This window comes from Pecten maximus, chromosome 7 (genome assembly GCF_902652985.1).
Source record: "Pecten maximus chromosome 7, xPecMax1.1, whole genome shotgun sequence".
In the NCBI taxonomy this organism is placed as follows: Eukaryota; Metazoa; Mollusca; class Bivalvia; order Pectinida; family Pectinidae; genus Pecten; species Pecten maximus.
In genome coordinates, this window is record NC_047021.1 from 14877802 (window position 1) to 14902029 (window position 24228).

Here is a 24228-nt window from a genome sequence, read left to right on the forward strand (position 1 = left end):
CGTAGACACGCGAGGATCCGCTCCTCATTCACTCGTTTGAATACGGTAGGAGTGTTATGACGTCACCAGTTCCTAGAGTTCAGCAGCCCCAGCCCTCTAGTACAATATTTGTAAACATAGTCACTTCCGGGCTTTACATCAGTTCTCACCGTGGATACTTACTACACTAGAAGTACAATGGGTAAGTACATATGAACATGTATCTACGAATATTTTTGTTAAATGTGAGTAATTATAATAATGATACTTAATTAACAAAGTTTAAATTAGGATTTAACCGACATATGGTGTGAAATATGATAAAATGTCAGAATGCCTTATTTAGAGTTTTCTCCACTGACAGGTATCGTACTGTGTATAATGTTAAACGTTGAAATTCGGATCGCATCACACAGTTAAAACACTTTTTACAAATATGAAAGAACGTTAAATATCTTAATAATCAAATGAACCGTGATAGGTCATTAAAGACGGGAAACTAGCTGTTCCTAATAAGCAAGTTGTTATTGTAGACAAGGTGTTGACAAAAAATATTTTACATTTAAAATTAGACAATTCAGTTTCAATAGTTTATTAGAGTCTTGCCCTAAATAACACAATTTCATATATAGAGTCAAGTAGTCAGTCCACTCTGTAATATACAGAGTAGAGAGACCCTAAAGGATATTTACAAGTTAAAACATTTGATCACATTAAAATATTAATTTAGCTTTTACGTCCATCTAAGATGTTTTGGCTTATAAACTCTTGATGAGTACAACACTTGATGTATCGGTATCACAAAGTTTAACCAAAATTTGTCAAATTTTCCGTCTCTAAAAACAATTCATTTCTTGTATCTTTGTGGCTAGGTAACTACTATCATTTATATTTCACGTCGGGCATATTAACGGGTATATATAGACTGATGTTAATTATAGATACTAGTAGTTGATTGTTATAGACAGTACACACAGTGTAGCTATAGATAGACGATGATTGTAGGCAGGTGGTAACCATAGACACGTAGTTATTAGGCATGTGTAGTAATAGACAGGTGGTAGTTACAGACAGGTGGGTCTTATAGACAGGTAGTAGTTATAGGCAGGTAATGTCGGGGTATAGACAGGTAATGTCGGGGTATAGACAGGTGATGGAGTATAGACAGGTGATGTCGGGATATAGACAGGTAATGTCGGGTTATAGACAGGTGATGTCGAGGTATAGACAGGTAATGTCGAGTTATAGACAGGTAATGTCGGGGTATAGACAGGTGATGTCGGGTTATAGACAGGTAGTGTCGGGTTATAGACAGGTGATGTCGGGTTAAAGAAGGTAATGTCGGGTTATAGACAGGTAATGTCGGGGTATAGACAGGTAATGTCGGGGTATAGACAGGTAATGTCGGGGTATAGAAGGTAATGTCGGGTTATAGACAGGTGATGTCGGGGTATAGACAGGTGATATCGGGGTATAGAAGGTAATGTCGGAGTATAGACAGGTAATGTCGGGGTATAGACAGGTAATGTCGGGGTATAGACAGGTGATATCGGGGTATAGAAGGTAATGTCGGGGTATAGACAGGTGATGTCGGGATATAGAAAGGTAATGTCGGGTTATAGACAGGTAATGTCGGGTTATAGACAGGTGATGTCGGGATATAGAAAGGTAATGTCGGGTTATAGACAGGTAATGTCGGGATATAGACAGGTAATGTCGGGGTATACACAGGTGATATCGAGGTATAGACAGGTAATGTCGGGATATAGACAGGTGATGTCGGGGTATAGACAGGTGATGTCGGGGTATACACAGGTAATGTCAGGGTATAGACAGGTTATGTCGGGGTATAGACAGGTAATGTCAGGGTATAGAAGGTAATGTCGGGGTATAGACAGGTAATGTCGGAGTATAGACAGGTGATGTCGGGATATAAAAAGGTAATGTCGGGATATAGACAGGTGATGTCGGGATATAGACAGGTAATGGCAGGGTTTAGACAGGTTATGTCGGAGTATAGACAGGTGATGTCGGGATATAGAAAGGTAATGTCGGGATATAGACAGGTAATGTCGGAGTATAGACAGGTGATGTCGGGATATAGACAGGTAATGTCGGGGTATACACAGGTGATATCGAGGTATAGACAGGTAATGTCGGGATATAGACAGGTGATGTCGGGGTATAGACAGGTAATGTCGGAGTATAGACAGGTAATGTCGGAGTATAGACAGGTAATGTCGGGGTATAGACAGGTAATGTCGGAGTATAGACAGGTGATGTCGGGATATAGAAAGGTAATGTCGGGTTATAGAAAGGTAATGTCGGGGTATACACAGGTGATATCGGGGTATAGACAGGTAATGTCGGGATATAGACAGGTGATGTCGGGGTATAGACAGGTGATGTCGGGGTATACACAGGTGATGTCGGGGTATAGACAGGTAATGTCGGGGTATAGACAGGTAATGTCAGGGTATAGACAGGTTATGTCGGGTATATACAGGTATTGTTGGGGTAAACCCCCTCCCCCACCCCCTATTTGAAAATCCTGTATCCGCCCCTGGACAGGTGATGTCGGGGTGTAGATAATCTAGATATGCAGTTGAGCGTTATGCCTTTACGATATCATCAACCCTTATATAACGATATGTATAACTATAATTATGGGTTTTAGAATTTCGCTGTTGGTCAATTTTGGTCTGTACGCTCTTCTTCGCCTATCGCTCAGTGGCTGGAGCACGAGGAGTCGACCTGGGGATGTGCTCTGATGACCACATAAAGTGTTCGTGCGGCCCCCAGTCCAGCGATAGAATGTTCAAAGTGGATATATCAATCAGAAGGTAATGATGGCGGGCAACGCATAACAGTGAACGTCAAAAGTGTATCGGTATTTCATCAGAATTGCATTGTTTACATTTTCCATCGTATTGAGCATGGCTATATTTCCAGAAACAAATTGTTTGAATTTCGATTGTGATCGACTCTGTCACAAAATCTACCTTTTTTCTTTAGTAATAATTTTTTTTCATAATCTTGTATTTTCCCTGAACTAGATGTTCCTATTTTCACCGATACAAGATGTTCTGTAAGCCTTGCACGCCATACAGGAGACCGGAAGTGTGTCGTCGTTTCCGACATTGCGACACGTGCACCGCAAACCAGGAAGGGGGATGTCTCTCGTGCCCACGCAACAGATATGGCCGATTTTGTGAAAATGGCAAGTTTGTTGATTTGTGAATAATACTTATTGGAAAACAATGGTATCATAATGGGTTTAAATAATCCTTGAAAAATATTCTGCATTTTCGTCGTTAATATAATGTGCGAAAACAATTATCTTAACAATAGAGCATTGTTCTAATTTCAGAATGTAGCTGTCAGAACGAAGGTACCTGTAATCCGGACGGATCCTGTAATTGTTTACCTCAGTACAATGGTACCAGCTGTGAGAATAGTAACGGTATGTACATATGTAGGCGATTACTGCTCATTTCACCATTCAGTAGTGTACATAAATCTGTAACAATTTTAACATTATCTTAAGGATAAAATTATTATTAATAAAAAAATCTCTTCTCAGTATGCAGATGTTTACACGGGGGAAGCTGTCTACCAGACAGGACCTGTGTGTGCTTACCGGAGTACGAGGGAGCACTTTGTGAACGACGAAAACGTAAGGGAAAACATGGCATTACATTAAATGAATTCTCTGAAAGAGGTTAACGTTTGTTATATGTGTGTTGAAATTGAGCTTTATTTTAATATTTTTTTGCAATTTATAATTTATGATAACTAGGAAATCCAATCCCCTGTTAGAATTATACCATCATATTTACAAATACTGTATTTCGATTTCCAGGTGTGTCTTGTGGTCCCCCATCTATGCCAATCCATGTCAGGGTCCGGGCGGACGACTATCTGGAAGGGAGTGTGGCCACGTTCTTATGTCCTTCCTCATATGTTATGGTGGGTCACATGACGGTCACGTGTCTACAGTCAGGACGATGGTCAGCTTCGTCACCTGTTTGTGGTAAATAACAATCTTATACAATTATTAAAATAAGCGTTTGTTTTACTTAGATTAGCGTACATTTTTATAAATATTTCATAGACAATGAATAATATTAATAATCCCCCTACGTGTACATATTGATAGTATAAACCCAATAGAATGTGTCAGTTGGTTATATATGATACTGACGATAATAACTAGTTATATATGATACTGACGATAATCACTACAGTCATATATGATACTGACGATAATAACTAGTTATATATGATACTGACGATAATAACTACAGTTATATATGATACTGACGATAATCGCTACAGTTATATATGATACTGACGATAATCACTACAGTTATATATGATACTGACGATAATAACTACAGTTATATATGATACTGACGATAATCACTACAGTCATATATGATACTGACGATAATCACTACAGTTACATATGATACTGACGATAATAACTAGTTATATATGATACTGACGATAATCACTACAGTTATATATGATACTGACGATAATAACTAGTTATATATGATACTGACGATAATCACTACAGTTATATATGATACTGACGATAATAACTACAGTTATATATGATACTGACGATAATCACTACAGTTATATATGAAACTGACGATAAATACTACGGTTATATATGATACTGACGATAATCACTACAGTTATATATGATACTGACGATACTCACTACAGTTATATATGATACTGACGATAATAACTACGGTTATATATGATACTGACGATAATTACTACAATTATATATGATACTGACGATAATAACTACAGTTATATATGATACTAACGATAATCACTATAGTTATATATGATACTGACGATAATAACTACGGTTATATATGATACTGACGATAATCACTACAGTTATATATGATACTGACGATAATCACTATAGTTATATATGATACTGACGTTGATTACTACAGTTATATATGATACTGACGATAATAACTACAGTTATATATGATACTGACGATAATCGCTACAGTTATATATGATACTGACGATTATCACTACAGTTATATATGATACTGACGATAATCACTAGTTATATATGATACTGACGATAATAACTACAGTTAGATATGATACTGACGATGATTACTACAGTTATATATGATACTGACGATAATTACTACGGTTATATATGATACTGACGATAATAACTACAGTTATATATGATACTGACGTTGATTACTACAGTTATATATGATACTGACGATAATTACTACAGTTATATATGATACTGACGATTATCACTACAGTTATATATGATACTGACGATAATCACTACAGTTATATATGATACTGACGATAATCACTACAGTTATATATGATACTGACGATGATTACTACAGTTATATATGATACTGACGATAATCACTACAGTTATATATGATACTGACGATTAACACTACGGTTATATATGATACTGACGATAATCACTACAGTTATATATGATACTGACGATAATCAGTATAGTTATATATGATACTGACGATAATCACTACAGTTATATATGATACTGACGATGATTACTACAGTTATATATGATACTGGCGATAATCACTACAGTTATATATGATACTGACGATAATAACTACGGTTATATATGATACTGACGATAATTACTAGTTATATATGATACTGACGATAATCACTACAGTAATATATGATACTGACGATGATTACTACAGTTATATATGATACTGACGATAATAACTACGGTTATATATGATACTGACGATGATTACTACAGTTATATATGATACTGACGATAATTACTACAGTTATACATGATACTGACGATGATTACTACAGTTATATATGATACTGACGATGATTACTACAGTTATATATGATACTGACGATAATCACTACAGTTATATATGTCGTACAGAGTTCCAGTGTACCGTACCTGAACCTAAACCTCACCAGACTGTAGAAGTGATTCCAACCATCATCAACACACCAGGGGTCAATACAGGTATGTTTCTAACCATCATCAACACTTCAGGGACCAATACAGGTATGTTCTAACCATCATCAACACTCCAGGGGTCAATACAGGTATGTTCTAACCATCATCAACACTCCAGGGACCAATACAGGTATGTTCTAACCATCATCCACACACAAGGGGTCAATACAGGTATGTTCCAATCATCATCCACACACCAGGGACCAATACAGGTATGTTCTAACCATCATCAACACTCCAGGGACCAATACAGGTATGTTCTAACCATCATCCACACTCCAGGGACCAATGCAAGTATGTTCTTACCATCATCCACACATTAGGGGTCAATACAGGTATGTTCTAACCATCATCCACACACCAGGGACCAATACAGGTATGTTTCTAACCATCATCAACACTCCAGGGACCAATACAGGTATGTTCTAACCATCATCCACACACAAGGGGTCAATACAGGTATGTTCCAATCATCATCCACACACCAGGGGTCAATACAGGTATGTTTCTAACCATCATCAACACTCCAGGGACCAATACAGGTATGTTCTAACCATCATCCACACACCAGGGACCAATACAGGTATGTTTTTAACCATCATCAACATACCAGGGGTCAATACAGGTATGTTCTAACCATCATCAACACACCAGGGACCAATACAGGTATGTTCTAACTGTCATCCACACATCAGGGGTCAATACAGGTATGTTCTAACCATCATCAACACTCCAGGGACCAATACAGGTATGTTCTAACCATCATCAACACACCAGGGACCAATACAGGTATGTTCTAACCATCATCAACACATTAGGGGTCAATACAGGTATGTTCTAACCATCATAAACACACCAGGGACCAATACAGGTATGTTCTAACTGTCATCCACACATCAGGGGCCAATACAGGTATGTTCTAACCATCATCAACACTCCAGGGACCAATACAGGTATGTTCTAACCATCACCAACACACCAGGGACCAATACAGGTATGTTCTAACTGTCATCCACACATCAGGGACCAATACAGGTATGTTCTAACCATCATCAACACTCCAGGGACCAATACAGGTATGTTCTAACCATCATCCACACACAAGGGGTCAATACAGGTATGTTCTAACCATCATCAACACACCAGGGGTCAATACAGGTATGTTTCTAACCATCATCAACACACCAGGGACCAATACAGGTATGCTTCTAACCATCATCAACACACCAGGGACCAATACAGGTATGTTTTTAACCATCATCAACACACCAGGGACCAATACAGGTATGTTCTAACCATCATCAACACACCAGGGGACAATACAGGTATGTTCTAACCATCATCAACAATCCAGGGACCAATGCAAGTATGTTCTAACCATCATCCACACACAAGGGGTCAATACAGGTATGTTCCAATCATCATCCACACTCCAGGTACCAATACAGGTATGTTCTAACCATCATCAACACACCAGGTACCAATACAGGTATGTTCTCACCATCATCAACACACCAGGGACCAATACACGTATGTTCTAACCATCATCCACACATTAGGGGTCAATACAGGTATGTTCTAACCATCATCAACACACCAGGGACCAATACAGGTATGTTTCAACCATCATCCACACATTAGGGGTCAATACAGGTATGTTCTAACCATCATCCACACATCAGGGGTCAATACAGGTATGTTCTAACCATCATCCACACACCAGGTACCAATACAGGTATGTTCTAACCATCATCCACACATCAGGGGTCAATACAGGTATGTTCTAACCATCATCCACATACCAGGGACCAATACAGGTATGTTCTAACCATCATCCACACATTATGGGTCAATACAGGTATGTTCTAACCATCATCCACACACCAGGGACCAATACAGGTATGTTTCAACCATCATCCACACACCAGGGACCAATGCAGGTATGTTTCAACCATCATCAACACTCCAGGGACCAATACAGGTATGTTCTAACCATCATCCACACATCAGGGGTCAATACAGGTATGTTCTAACCATCATCAACACTCCAGGGACCAATACAGGTATGTTTCAACCATCATCCACACATCAGGGACCAATACAGGTATGTTTCAACCATCATCAACACACCAGGGACCAATACAGGTATGTTCTAACCATCATCCACACACCAGGGACCAATACAGGTATGTTTCTAACCACCATCCACACATCAGAGACCAATACAGGTATGTTCTAACCATCATCCACACACCAGGGACCAATACAGGTATGTTTCTAACCATTATCCACACACCAGGGACCAATACAGGTATGTTCTAACCATCATCCACACATCAGAGACCAATACAGGTATGTTTAGGCACATGAAGTGTACATATCAAGTGTTACTACAAGGGCATGGTTAAAAGATTGTCCATTATGTATGGATTGTTTACACAATTATGTTCTTCATCTACTAGCCACCTTGAATGTATTTCTTTACTGTTGATACGATATCCCTTAATCCATATTTCAACGATGATTACAATGTTCAAATTGTATTCAACATTAATTAAATACAATTTTTTTTAAAGTTACATTTTGACAAAGATAACGAAATGTGTTGTCTACATCTTTAAATCTGTGTTCACGTCTGCTATAGAGCTCGTGAGAGAAGTACAGTTCTCTTGTCGGAGCGGATACGCTGTCGACGGTGTGGCAAATCTCCGATGTCTGCCGAACGGAATATGGAACAGTGAGGTACCAAACTGTGGTAGGTATACTTGATAACAAAGATTCTAGAGTAGGTAAGAGCCTGCATGAAGTAAAGTGTCGGGAACGTTTACCGTCATCATAAATCCGCATCTCCTTCCCGCCGTTCACACATATACCAATATCCGGTGTCGTGAACATGTATACGTACATTGCGACAATGATACTTTGGCACATGTACCACGTAAATGGCGATGGCTTTCTCTATAGACTCTATTATTACCGTATTTAATTATTTATTTTTATCGACTAGATGTAGCTTTTAAATCCAACTACGGCGTTGAAAACAGATTTCATAGATAAAACAGAGATATTGCTATCAGAGGGAGTGGGCACGAATTCCCAACTCACGGCCCATATACATATATTATAATATGTAGATACTATAATACACATAATATGGACCGTCGGTGAGAAAGTCTTGCCAAGTCCCTGTGAGCGTTATCTCATGGTCACTTGAATCCCCAGACAATGTCTACAACAGAGGTTACTAAGATTAACATTTTAGGGATACCTTAACATAACTTTTACAAATCAATAATTCACTGGAAATAAAAGAAAAAAGGTCAATCAGTGTTTTTTTGTTTTTTTTTCGTTTTTTCTCTTCTTTTTTTTCTCTTCTTTTTTTTCGTTTTTTTTTTTTTTTTCTTTCTTTCTTGGACCTTGGAGATACCATGCGTAATACATATACATCACCGTTTCAGTCCGAACCTGTGATCCACCAAACCAGATCCAGTACGGACGTGTCCGTGGAGACAATTACCTAGAGGGCGCCAGTGTTGCGTACGAGTGTGACCAGGGATACCGGATGATTGGAGCATCAGCAATGTTGTGCTTGGAAGGACATTGGAGGGTCGAAGTCCCCCGATGTGGTAAGTTCGGTTATAATGAATTTTACTTGAACATTATGATCAAAAGCATGTGTTAGTGTTCGTCTTTGAAATCTACTTTTAAACAAATGTTGTAGAGTAAGTATAAGGTATACTAAACTATTGTTGTCATCATTTATCCTATCGTGTGTTTCAGAAAGACGAGTCGAGTGTTCGCCACCCCGTACAATCGCCCATGGCGTGCTGCAAAGCAATAGCACAACTCACCCCGTCGGCAGCTCCGTGCAATACGTCTGTCAGGAGGGGTTTCGATTGGAGGGGGCAAACGCGACTCGAACTTGCACGGAAGCCGGCCATTGGTCCGGTGAAGAACCTTGGTCAGTAAATACGTATGTTTCATTTTTATGCCGCCGTGCTTATTTGATGATCCTATGAATAAGCTCAACGTTTGCTTTGTATGTACTTACAGGTGCGAAAGAGACACACTCTTTATTGAGAACACGTGTTCTACGCCGGAAGTTCCTGTCCATGGTTCTATAAAAAATCTACACTACATCCAAGCATTTACAGAAGATGTTCGGTTAGTGTCCCTCCAATGGTAATCTTTGTAAAAGTGCATAGGACAAAAACAAATTTATCGACATACATCTGTATTTCTAATGCTGTTTTAATGTGCCACATGCCTCGGTTTGATTGTTAGCGTCCTCGTGTAAAAACGATTTCGAATATATTTTGACTTGTACACAACACAGATACATCTGTTTGTTTTGTTTATTGTCGAGAAGATCATGTTTATTTTTTTTATTTCCCTGAAGCTTGCTCTTCGCATGCGAGGACGGCTATGTCTTGGTGGGAGACAGTGAGCGAGCGTGCCGAGAAGATGGTACATGGAGCGGGACCTTACCTCGCTGTGTACAGGGTAAGTTTCTTCCTTTGATAGTACATGTACATGTACTTAGAGTGGGAAGTGGAAACTAACATAGACCCTGTAACAACGGGAAGGATGGTATGCTGGGAAAACTAAAATCACTGTGACTTGATAGGATAGCACGTGGGTCAGGAACTAATATCCCTGCCACTGGGATGATAGCACGTGGGTCAGGAACTAATATCCGTCACTGGGAGGTTAACACGTGCACTCGGAACCAATATCCCTGCCACTGGGAGGATAGCACGTGGGATGGGAACTTATATCCATGTCACTGGGAGGATAGCACGTGGGATGGGAACTTATATCCATGTCACTGGGAGGATAGCACGTTGGTTGTGAACTAATATCCCAATCACTGGGAAGGATAACACGTGGGATGGGAACTAATATCTTTGTTATTGTATAGACTAGTTCTTGGAATTCTTTTTCATTTGTGTTAGTACCAAAATGTTTTGAGTTATGAAATAAATGCCGTTTAATGGTTGTAATGCTTTTCTGCACAAGTCTACAACCGTTGTGTCCATTTACCCTTTAACCAAAGCACCTTAAAATGGTAATATTTACATTTGGTGTGGCAATGCCCTTATATATTACTAGTAAATCCCTACCAAAAGCAGCTTCATCTATGAGAGTATAACTGAAGTTGCCCTGAGGGCGTATGAATATCTCACTTGCAAAAAATGTAAACAAAGATGGCCGCCATACATTGTAAAGTCACATTGACATGAGATTTTAATAAATTCTGAATAAATAGAACTAATAGAACTTAAATATAAGCGATAAACTGCCTAGATGCGGCAGACCTACTGGTATAACTACCACATGTGTCACAGACAAACAATCATGGCTAGCGCGCACCATTCAGTTTGTCTGTGACACATGTGGCAGTTATACCAGTAGGTCTGCCGCATCTAGGCAGTTTATTGCTTAATTATACTAGTTGAACAATCATTACTGAACTCGGTAATTGGTCGTGGTCTTTGATACTGTGCTTCAAGGGTTTTACCTTTCATTATGTTTAGTTCATGAGATTATAACACAAAATGGAGTCCTGTTCATTGCGTAAACGTTGGCGCTTACATAATTTACTTCATGCTCCATCGGAAAATATGACCTCATAAACTAAACAAAATTAATGGTTATTCCTTATATTTGCCGTACTAAGTACTTATTTTAACAACGGTGCCGTTCAAAAAGTCATATGCAAACATTTACCTTGTTATAAGTGGCCTACGTTCAAAATTAGTTTGATGTAAATTTTATCCATTTACAACAGCCATTTCAGTGTAAAAAGTCGATGACAGACAGCCTGACCCCGTCCACTTTCTCCGTTGCAACAGAAGAAATATTTCGTGCATTTCGATTATTTTATTCACATAACAATTTCATAGTTGTTTCGTATCGATAATAATATGAAAGTATCATACTGCATATAATTATACATGTGACTAAAGGGAGACAGCCCCTACAGATATGCAATACTATGTGGTTTACTCAAGGGAAATAACTCTTAAGACCTTCGGCCTAGACCTTCGGCCTATACCTATCTTACTACTTGAAATATTTGGCAATATATAGTATATTCAGAACTGATTGACAGTTGCCAAGGAGAGCTCTAAGAATTCTGTTGGATTATTAATTGCATGGAACTGTGAACTGTTAATAAACATTCTTAATTCTGGAGAAACGGATAGGAAAGAATCACTCAAGGACGGCTGTTTTAATTAACAGTGTTCATTTTGTAATTGTGAATTATCTCTGTAACTTGCTTACTTTTAAATATATATCATTAAAGGTATTTTGAACTTAACTGCTGTTTTTCATCTTTCTGTCATTATCACATTACAGAACGTGGATTTACACTAAGGTACAAAAATGTAATTGAAAAATAAACAGACCTGCTTACACTTAGGTTATCGGTTAAGAAAAAGTAGCATTTGTAAATGTCTTTTTTTTTCTTTCCCTAACTAGTGATCACGTGCGATGATCCGGGGATCCCCAGTAACGTCATCAGACAGGTGATTGTTCCAGAGCTGAGAAACAGTCGAAGGTGAGTTAGACCTAGTTTATAACGTGACAAGGACCATACCAGTCGTACTTTATTTAGAGCAGATTGTTTTTGTTAGAATGCTTAATTTGTATAGGTGACTTATTTTTATACTAACCCTTCTTTCCATTGTTTTCGCTTTGTCTACACAAGAATTCATCTTGTATCATTTAAGATCCCGTCTTCCTGACATCCTACGTTCAGGCTTTGATTCCCCGGGCGATAACCAGAACACAGATTTCACACTACCGGAGGGAAAGTTTCGCGTGTATACGAGGCTAAACTACCAGTGTGAATCCCAGTTCTACTACCGAGTGGGGTCCCGTCGGAGGAGGTGTAGGAGGGACGGCACATGGTCTGGTCGTCAGCCGGCCTGTCTCCCCAGTAAATAGAACCTAAACAATACTGTACTTAAAGCTGAAGCTTCAATTCTTAAGAAGTTTATTCAAAAATTGTCTCTTTTCTAACATAAGTGTTTGTATAATTGGAAAGCCAGTGACTTGATGATGTCAAAAAAGGTTATATCCTTCGAGACGATTGTATTTCCGGTTAATACGTAACTGTCGACAATACTGTGTAGCATCTGATGTATATGTCTGGTAACTTATAGAATTCCCTTTCTCCAGTTTGCGGTAAGTCGGCCACTGCCCGCCTGCCTCTGGTATACAATGGCACCGTTTCCGGTATCGGACAATGGCCATGGCAGGCCGCCATGTCTCGCCACCTGCAGGATAACTATTGGTACATCACGTGCGGGGGTTCCCTCGTGTCGGAGAACCTCGTTGTAACAGCAGCTCACTGCGTGACTCATTATGAGACGGACATTCCGATTGCTGTAGACGATATCGCCATCTACCTTGGCAAGCACTACCGATCCGACGTCCTGAACAGCACGTTTGTCCAGAAGAGAAAGGTGGGTTAAAAGTTACCATCGTATATGTATTCCATGGAGTGGAATAGAAAACCAATACTGCTTAATGTATAAATGGAAAAGATAAAGAAAAGACAGATAACTTTACATTGTGACAAACTATCTATATTCGTTTTGGACGGTAAGTTAGATGCACACCGTAATACATCTACCTCGCCACACCAAGAAACGCTAGAACATACAGTTGCAGTAATCAAATATGTCCAAGAAGATTTACAAATAACATCGCAATTACTCCCGTTTCGTTCGTTAAGATTAACATCCGAATATTTAACACGGTTTCTTAAATTTCTAGGTTACGTCGATCGAAATACATCCTCACTACGACCCCAGTACGTATGACATTGACATTGCAGTGTTGTTCCTTGATAGTCCAGTGATCTTGACCCATTACGTCAGACCTGTGTGTCTGCCGGATCAGCTAGGCAGTGAGCGTCTAATACGCCCAGGAAGAGAGGGCGTGGTGACAGGATGGGGAGTCACGGAAAATTCAAGAATCTCCGAGGAGCTACGAATGGCCAAAGTACAAACTACCACCAATACGGATTGTATGGACAAATACGCACAAGTTGGTAGGTCTACTGTCCTGGTCTGTATGATGTAATGGCAATGTGGTGTGGACCCACAATAATGCAGAGTACATGAATTGCGCATTATACATTGTACATGTGGGTACAGGCATATAATTCGTACCTGAAGAAATCCTGGAAGAGAAGTAATTACTTGTCTACTGCAAAAAAATTAAACTGATGTTTCTCATCTCCGATTCATCTGAGAGTAGTCCTCCGACTGTCCACCGCCTATTAACAGAAATGGGACGGTTTGATAAATGCAGAATACAGAGACCTAACAAACGTCAATCGCAGAACTTCATTCTTTGTATATGGGTAAACCTAAGTGAGGCGGTAATTTACCGGATTGTCTTGTAAAAATATTTTCCTATTTTACAATATTTTCTTTATACATGAATATAAATGTATTTTGATTATCCGTAAATGATAATATCGGATACTGGTACCTCAAATACATATTGATGCACGTGTGCCATTGTAGGTTACCCGCAAACGATCACAGAAAACATGTTCTGTGCTGGACAGGAAGACGGAAGTAGTGACGCGTGTGAGGGAGATTCTGGGGGACCTCTAGTCTTCCCTGATACAGGTACAATATACTATCACAGAACACGTGCGATAGAGATTCTGGGGGATCTCTGGTCTTCCCTGATACAGGTACAATATACTATCACAGAACACGTGCGATAGAGATTCTGGGGGATCTCTGGTCTTCCCTGATACAGGTATGGTATACAATCACAGAACACGTGTGAGGGAGATTCTGGGGGACCTCTGGTCTTCCCTGATACAGGTATAGTATACTACCACGGAACACGTGCGATGGAGATTCTGGGGGATCTCTGGTCTTCCCTGATACAGGTATAGTATACTACCACGGAACACGTGCGATAGAGATTCTGGGGGACCTCTGGTCTTCCCTGATAAAGGTATAGTATACTACCACGGAACACGTGCGATATCTCGTTCCTTAGGAGACTTCTGACCTTTCCCGATACGGCAAACACGCGAGAGGGATTCTGGGAACCTTTGGTCTTCACTGACTACCTCGGCACGCGTCCGAAGGGGGACCCCTGGTCTTCTCTGAAACATTTAGTACACAATAAACGGTAGTGTGCGAGGGGTATTCTGGAGGACCCCTGCTCTTCTCTGAAACATTTAGTACACAATAAACGGTAGTGTGCGAGGGGTATTCTGGAGGACCCCTGCTCTTCTCTGAAACATTTAGTACACAATAAACGGTAGTGTGCGAGGGGTATTCTGGAGGACCCCTGGTCTTCTCTGAAACATTTAGTACACAATAAACGGTAGTGTGCGAGGGGTATTCTGGAGGACCCCTGGTCTTCCCTGAAACATTTAGTACACAATAAACGGTAGTGTGTGAGAGGGATTCTGGAGGATCCCTGGTCTTCTCTGAAACATTTAATACACAATAAACGGTAGTGTGCGAGGGGTATTCTGGAGGACCCCTGGTCTTCTCTAAAACATTTAGTACACAATAAACGGTAGTGTGTGAGAGGGATTCTGGAGGACTTCAGGTCAGCTCCGATAGATGTACGTAAACGTGCGATGGGGATTCGGGGACTCTCTTATCTTACCTGATACTGCCGCGGTTCATGTACATTTGTATGTGCGATGGGGATTCTGTGGGACCTCTGGTCTTCCCTGATGCTACCATGACAAGCGTGTGAGGGGGGTTCTAGGAAACGCCAGACCCTCCCTGATACAGTCATACCTCATTTCAGTAGTGCTTCCATGACAGTATACTAAGACTGTCCGGATTTCTTTGAATGTTTGCGGGACACACACTGTCACTAACTTGGCTTCACTATACACTGTAATCATCTAATTTCCTGTTCTTATCCGTAATTTGTCCCATGGTTACTGACAGCATTATCTCCCTTATTTGTCTCCTCGATTGATGATTTATTGTACGTGATTTTTTCTGATTTTATTTCAATTATTGATATGTGTTAAGGTAGGAAAGTCACTACGTAGAATTTATAGTGTGTGCGTGTGGTTTGCAGATGCTGACCGGAAGTGGTACTTAGAAGGCGTGGTGAGCTGGGGCAGTCCCCTGGGGTGTGGAATAGAGCTACAGTACGGAGTCTACACGAAGGTCAGAAACTGTCTGGACTGGCTTGCCAACTTCGTATGACAAAATTCTGATGACTTACGACAAAATACTGTGATATTAGATAAGATATATATATTGCTTTCGAAAGGGTATGGAATGTTGTGTATCAAATGACAATGTTTACCTGCGGTATCAAATCAAGAAATACCTCCTCATGCAGTGAGAAGCCACAGTATCAAACGAAGAAGTACGTCGCTGGCATATCCAACAATTCTACTAGAAAAGATATCAACCTAGGAAGTCCGCAGTGTCCAACCAGGAAATAGATATACGGTGTTAAAACAGAAAAAGATGTTCGATGAAAATAGTGCAGAGAAAAGATACCTTAAGAAATAAGAAAATGCCTGATCATTCCAAGGAAATCAATACTTGTATCCTGGATGCTATAACTCTAGAACGAAGGCACATGTGTTCACTGAAAATTAAAAATGTATTCGACACTGTTTTTATAGCATTGCTCCGAGGTAAAAGTTCATTGTCGTATTTTTTCTTGTAGACATGAATACGTAGAATACATTCCCAGACCTATTGTAGTGGATCGCCAGTAATATAATACACGAATTAACGTTATTGGTTTTAAATCATTTTATACTTAGGATTAGCAGGGATACTAGATTATAGTACTGTACTACATATTTACTAGAATTATGTTTATACTCCGATAACGACACGTGTTACACGAGATTACAGTAATGGCAGTATTTGTGTTGTTGTTTCATGTCTTGTTCGTAGTATCCATGTTATTGGAGCATTGCCTTTGTCTACATTAATTGTTTCTGATTATCTAAGGTTGATGTATTTTTATAATTCTCATGTCTGTGTAAGGAAGTTCAGTGCAAATAAATGACATAAAACACTTCAAATTATCTATAATTTTTTTAAAGCTTTTTGCACTTTAGATGTAATTGATCGTCCGTTTAGTTAGAATTAACACAATGTTGCATTAAGAAATAATGAAATGATTAAGTGAATTAGTTAGCCCCTGTTTCATCAACCTTACTCAACTAAAGGAATTTCCCTAACCCAAACTTGTCCATATGAATGTACTTTATTGATATTATCATCACCCAATAATGCTTTAATATAAGTTAATGAGTAACCTTATAAGGAACGCTGATGACACCCGAGACTGAAATCATTGTTTATGGTATATCCTCAATTTATATGTTGAAGCTGTGATGCATCATCATGTCTTGAACGATATCGGATGTTGATTTCACTAAAAGTATCTAATACCGGTGTGATAGGCCGTATCACTTAATAAGAAATGTATTAATACCAACAATTTAATAAGTAATGTATCTTGTGAATAATTGTACAGCGAACCATATGTTCCCTGTTTATATAGCATTATCTTACTGTGTTTAAATTGCCTCTGTGACATTGTATTGGTAAACCAGATTTGTATGTGTATGCCGTCTATTTCTACATTCTGATTGTCATTTCGAATCGTTTATAATTCTACATATAACACAATTGGAGCATTCCTTAGCAAGACCTAAAAGAGTTTGCATGAATCCCGAAAACAATGCATTGTCAGAAACACTTCAGACTTCATGAAAACTCCTATAATATATTGGTGTAACAGTCCGTACTTTGTATCATTCTTCTTTCCACCTGTCATTCAAACAGATATAGGAGTTACCTCCCCTAACTCACATTGGTGTTATGTATATTTTTACGACACCATTCTCTGATCTTCCGCTAGCATAACTCTGTTGAAATAGACTGGATATGAATACTGACTGGATATGAATACATGTTTATAATAATCTCTCTCTATAGTAATACGGACCACAGTAAACTTGTGGATATCTCTATAGTAATACTGACCACGGTAAACCTGTGGACATCTCTATAGTAATACTGACCACAGTGAACCTGTGGATATCTCTATAGTAATACTGACCACAGTAAACCTGTGGATATCTCTATAGTAATACTGACCACAGTGAACCTATATATATCTCTATAGTAATACTGACCACAGTAAACCTGTGGGTATCTCTATAGTAATACTGACCACAATAAACCTGTGGATATCTCTATAGTAATACTGACCACAGTAAACTGTAGATATCTCTATAGTAATACTGACCACAATAAACCTGTAGATATCTCTATAGTAATACTGACCACAATAAACCTGTAGATATCTCTATAGTAATACTGACCACAGTAAACTGTAGATACCTCTATAGTAATACTGACCACAGTAAACCTGTATATATCTCTATAGTAATACTGACCACAGTAAACCTGTAGATATCTCTATAGTAATACTGACCACAGTAAACCTGTATATATCTCTATAGTAATACTGACCACAATAAACCTGTGGATATCTCTATAGTAATACTGACCACAGTAAACCTGTGGATATCTCTATAGTAATACTGACCATAGTAAACCTGTAGATATCTCTATAATAATACTGACAACAGTAAACCTGTGGATATCTCTATAGTAATACTGACCACAGTAAACCTGTATATATCTCTATAGTAATACTGACCACAATAAACCTGTGGATATCTCTATAGTAATACTGACCACAGTAAACTGTAGATATCTCTATAGTAATACTGACCACAATAAACCTGTAGATATCTCTATAGTAATACTGACCACAATAAACCTGTAGATATCTCTATAGTAATACTGACCACAGTAAACTGTAGATACCTCTATAGTAATACTGACCACAGTAAACCTGTATATATCTCTATAGTAATACTGACCACAGTAAACCTGTAGATATCTCTATAGTAATACTGACCACAGTAAACCTGTATATATCTCTATAGTAATACTGACCACAATAAACCTGTGGATATCTCTATAGTAATACTGACCACAGTAAACCTGTGGATATCTCTATAGTAATACTGACCATAGTAAACCTGTAGATATCTCTATAATAATACTGACAACAGTAAACCTGTGGATATCTCTATAGTAATACTGACCACAGTAAACCTGTATATATCTCTATAGTAATACTGACCACAATAAACCTGTATATATCTCTATAGTAATACTGACCACAGTAAACCTGTGGATATCTCTATAGTAATACTGACCACAGTAAATTCGTGGATAACTGTATAGTAATACTGACCACAGTAAACCTGTAGATATCTCTATAGTAATACTGACCATAGTAAACCTGTGGATATCTCTATAGTAATACTAACCACAGTGAACCTGTAGATATCTCTATAGTAATACTGACCACAATAAACCTGACGATATCTCTATAGTAATACTGACCACAGTAAACCTGTGGATATCTCTATAGTAATACTGACCACGGTAAACCTGTGGACATCTCTATAGTAATACTGACCACAGTAAACCTGTGGATATCTCTATAGTAATACTGACCACAGTAAACTGTAGATATCTCTATAGTAATACTGACCACAGTAAACTGTAGATATCTCTATAGTAATACTGACCACAATAAACCTGTAGATATCTCTATAGTAATACTGACCAAAATAAACCTGTGGATATCTCTATAGTAATACTGACCACAATAAACCTGTAGATATCTCTATAGTAATACTGACCACAGTAAACTGTAGATACCTCTATAGTAATACTGACCACAGTAAACCTGTATATATATCTCTATAGTAATACTGACCACAGTAAACCTGTAGATATCTCTATAGTAATACTGACCACAGTAAACCTGTGGATATCTCTATAGTAATACTGACAACAGTAAATTCGTGGATAACTATATAGTAATACTGACCACAGTAAACCTGTATATATCTCTATAGTAATACTGACCACAAAAAACCTGTGGATATCTCTATAGTAATACTGACCACAGTAAACCTGTATATATCTCTATAGTAATACTGACAACAGTAAACCTGTGGATATCTCTATAGTAATACTGACCACAGTAAATTCGTGGATAACTATATAGTAATACTGACCACAGTAAACCTGTATATATCTCTATAGTAATACTGACCACAGTAAACCTGTGGGTATCTCTATAGTAATACTGACCACAGTAAACCTGTGGATATATCTATAGTAATACTGACAACAGTAAATTCGTGGATAACTATATAGTAATACTGACCACAGTAAACCTGTATATATCTCTATAGTAATACTGACCACAATAAACCTGTGGATATCTCTATAGTAATACTGACCACAGTAAACCTGTATATATCTCTATAGTAATACTGACCACAATAAACCTGTATATATCTCTATAGTAATACTGACCACAATAAACCTGTGGATATCTCTATAGTAATACTGACAACAGTAAACCTGTGGATATCTCTATAGTAATACTGACAACAGTAAACCTGTGGATATCTCTATAGTAATACTGACCACAGTAAACCTGTATATATCTCTATAGTAATACTGACCACAGTAAACCTGTATATATCTCTATAGTAATACTGACCACAATAAACCTGTATATATCTCTATAGTAATACTGACCACAGTAAATTCGTGGATAACTATATAGTAATACTGACCACAGTAAACCTGTAGATATCTCTATAGTAATACTGACCACAGTGAACCTCTGGATATCTCTATAGTAATACTGACCACAGTAAACCTGTATATATCTCTATAGTAATACTGACCATAGTAAACCTGTGGATATCTCTATAGTAATACTGACCACAGTGAACCTGTAGATATCTCTATAGTAATACTGACCACAATAAACCTGACGATATCTCTATAGTAATACTGACCACAGTAAACCTGTATATATCTCTATAGTAATACTGACCACAGTAAACCTGACGATATCTCTATAGTAATACTGACCACAGTAAACCTGTATATATCTCTATAGTAATACTGACCATAGTAAACCCGTGGATATCTCTAGTAATACTGACCACAGTAAACCTGACGATATCTCTATAGTAATACTGACCACAGTAAACCTGTAGATATCTCTATAGTAATACTGACCACAGTTAACCTGTAGATATCTCTATAGTAATACTGACCACAGTAAACCCGTGGATATCTCTATAGTAATACTGACCACAGTAAACCTGTAGATATCTCTATCGTAATACTGACCACAGTAAACCTGTATATATCTCTATAGTAATACTGACCACAGTAAACCTGTGGATATCTCTATAGTAATACTGACCACAGTAAACCTGACGATATCTCTATAGTAATACTGACCACAGTAAACCTGTGGGTATCTCTATAGTAATACTGACCACAGTAAACCTGTGGATATCTCTATAGTAATACTGACCATAGTAAACCTGTGGATATCTCTATAGTAATACTGACCACAGTAAACCTGTATATATCTCTATAGTAATACTGACCACAGTGAACCTGTAGATATCTCTATAGTAATACTGACCACAGTAAACCTGTAGATATCTCTATAGTAATACTGACCACAGTAAACCTGTGGGTATCTCTATAGTAATACTGACCACAGTAAACCTGTGGGTATCTCTATTGTTATACTGACCACAGTAAACCTGTGGATATCTCTATAGAAATACTGACCACAGTAAACCTGTAGATATCTTTATGTTTTACGCCTCGACTAGAGAATGCTACAACACGATTTTATTGGAGTCTGTATTATTACTTATTGGGGTGTGTATTATAACTTATTGGGGTCTGTATTATAACTTTTTTTGAGGTCTGTATCATAACTAATTGGGGTCTGTTTTATAACTTATTGGGTCTGTATTATAACTTATTGCAGTCTGTATCATAACTTATTGGGGTCTGTATTATAACTTATTGCAGTCTGTATTATAACTTATTTGGGTCTGTATTATAACTTATTGAGGTCTGTATTATAACTTATTGAGGTCTGTATTATAACTTATTGAAGTCTGTATTATAACTTATTGAGGTCTGTAGTATAACTTATTGAGGTCTGTATTATAACTTATTGAGGTCTGTATCATAACTTATTGAGGTCTGTATTATAACTTATTGAGGTCTGTATCATAACTAATTGGGGTCTGTTTTATAACTTATTGAGGTCTGTATTATAACTTATTGAGGTCTGTATTATAACTTATTGAGGTCTGTAGTATAACTTATTGAGGTCTGTATTATAACTTATTGAGGTCTGTATTATAACTTATTGAGGTCTGTTTTATAACTTATTGAGGTCTGTATTATAACTTATTGGGGTCTGTATTATAACTTATTGAGGTCTGTATTATAACTTATTGAGGTCTGTATTATAACTTATTGAGGTCTGTATTATAACTTATTGGGGTCTGTATTATAACTTATTGAGGTCTGTATTATAACTTATTGGAGTCTGTATTATAACTTATTGGGGTCTGTATTATAACTTATTGGGGTCTGTATTATAACTTAGTAGCCTGTATCATAACTTATTGGAGTCTGTATTATAACTAATTGTAACAATTTCTTCATTTTTTATAATAACCGAACACATCAAAAAGCATCTACTGCTGAACACCCCAAGATACTGCTGGTCATAGGAATCCAAAGCCTTCCTCACAGGGGCGCACGCTCAAATAAAGGTCAACAGTTGGGCAGTGTCAAAATGGACATTAGGAAGAATAAAGTTACAAGAAAGAAGAGAAAAGATGAAATAAGATATCGAAAGTAGTCGCCTCTAACGATCATACAAAGAGGGCGACAGATACCACCCTTACGCCCTACCTTATGAAGACTATGGGAAAAGTTTTATCAGGATCCCATCTGGAAACATTTCATTTCCTTGTGCGATATGAAGTCAGACGTGTTTGATGCTTGTTGATAAACCTATTATTTGAATCATTTTCCAGATATCCTCTTCTTCATTTGTCACCCGGTCTCTTTGGAACATGGTTAGCTGTGTAATCACTAGTGTTGGGAATCGGTTGATATTTTGTGATCGATCATCACTTGTGTGTAACCAATCGATGATCGATTAAAATCGATTAATTTCCAAATGTATTTTTTGTATAAATTGATGTCTCAATATTTTGTGAAATGCTTTCAACAACAATTTCAGTAACTAATAAACTCTTATACCTATGTATACTATTTTTATACCTACATGTATACTATCTTCCTGTGTGTTTATTTGTTTATTACACAGATAAAAATGAACCAAAATTGGTTTTTTTTAATAACTTTATTCAACACGTAAAAAAAAAAAAAAAAAATTGTTATTGGAGTATTTAGCTGATTGAATTTGTTTTGCACGGGCCGTAAAATGCTTTAATCCATCCGTTATCGAAAGTCTAATATACTTTGAAAACAAAAGTAGAACTGTGACTTACCATTGAAGGAATACGACTTTCTGCACATTTTACAAATAGTTTTCATCGTATTTAAAGTATCAGTACTCAACGGACCTTCTGCTTCTTGTTTTCATTAAAAAAAACAAAATGTTTCCATAAAACAGACCATGTGCGTTTACCGGGAAGAAAGATCGTATACGTTAACGTTGCTTACATAGCTAGTCGCTTATGTTATCACAAAAGAAATCTTAGTCATCGGTACGTTTGCATTCCCTGTATTTCTACACTGTACCAGTTAATGTGACGCTTGATTTTTTATGATACAAGCATTTCCCGCAAGCGACTGTGTTGTAGACATTGTCAAGCTGAATTTGCGTATGTTTATCTGAAATCCGGCTAATATATTTTCATAAAACCTGATGTAGGGCACTTCCGACGAAACTCTATTACAGATTTCTTACTCGATTAATTGATCAAACGTCTCAAACAAGTGATACTCGACGAACTCGATTAATCGGAACACCACTAGGTAATCACATGTATTTGTGTTTCTCTCGACGGCATTTTGATTCGTCTAATTTTGCGACAGAACTGCCTTTTGTTTATTTCAGAATTTTCTTGTTGTTGGTGATCCTGTCCCTCAATTTTAGCCAATTCCTTTCAAAGTACAGTTTGCTATGACGTGAAATTGTACTTCCAATCAATTTCTCATTTCCATATTTGCATTTATTTTGATACAATG

General features: G+C 37.8%; 1 protein-coding gene across 3 annotated transcripts; it reads left to right on the forward strand.

Annotated features, from left to right (window-relative positions):
• Nucleotides 1–82: 82 nt before the first annotated feature.
• LOC117331713 (limulus clotting factor C-like) lies at nucleotides 83–23311 on the forward strand. 3 transcript variants are annotated; one of them, XR_004533632.1, is made up of 19 exons: nucleotides 83–181; nucleotides 2657–2822; nucleotides 3036–3199; nucleotides 3350–3442; nucleotides 3563–3655; nucleotides 3842–4012; nucleotides 5939–6025; nucleotides 8664–8774; nucleotides 9478–9645; nucleotides 9800–9980; nucleotides 10073–10183; nucleotides 10419–10522; nucleotides 12506–12584; nucleotides 12757–12965; nucleotides 13208–13494; nucleotides 13808–14084; nucleotides 14566–14741; nucleotides 16112–16203; nucleotides 22698–23311. XR_004533632.1 is itself a non-coding variant. In XM_033890559.1 (19 exons), the coding sequence occupies exons 1-19, from the start codon at nucleotides 178–180 to the stop codon at nucleotides 22734–22736; spliced, it is 2544 nt and encodes an 847-aa protein (XP_033746450.1). In that variant the 5' UTR covers nucleotides 83–177; the 3' UTR covers nucleotides 22737–23311. The 3 variants fall into 3 exon arrangements, 2 of the variants coding, with proteins under 2 accessions (XP_033746450.1, XP_033746451.1); XM_033890559.1 differs by having other exon boundaries at nucleotides 14566–14673; XM_033890560.1 differs by lacking the exon at nucleotides 22698–23311 and having other exon boundaries at nucleotides 16112–17080.
• The last annotated feature ends 917 nt before the right edge of the window (nucleotides 23312–24228 follow it).

Excerpts from the sequence above, each read along its gene's own strand:
- LOC117331713 (XM_033890559.1), top strand. Across the intron at positions 14,085-14,565 it reads GGACAAATACGCACAAGTTG|GTTACCCGCAAACGATCACA; the intron begins GTAGGTCTACTG and ends GTGCCATTGTAG. Across the intron at positions 16,204-22,697 it reads AGTACGGAGTCTACACGAAG|CATCTACTGCTGAACACCCC; the intron begins GTCAGAAACTGT and ends CACATCAAAAAG.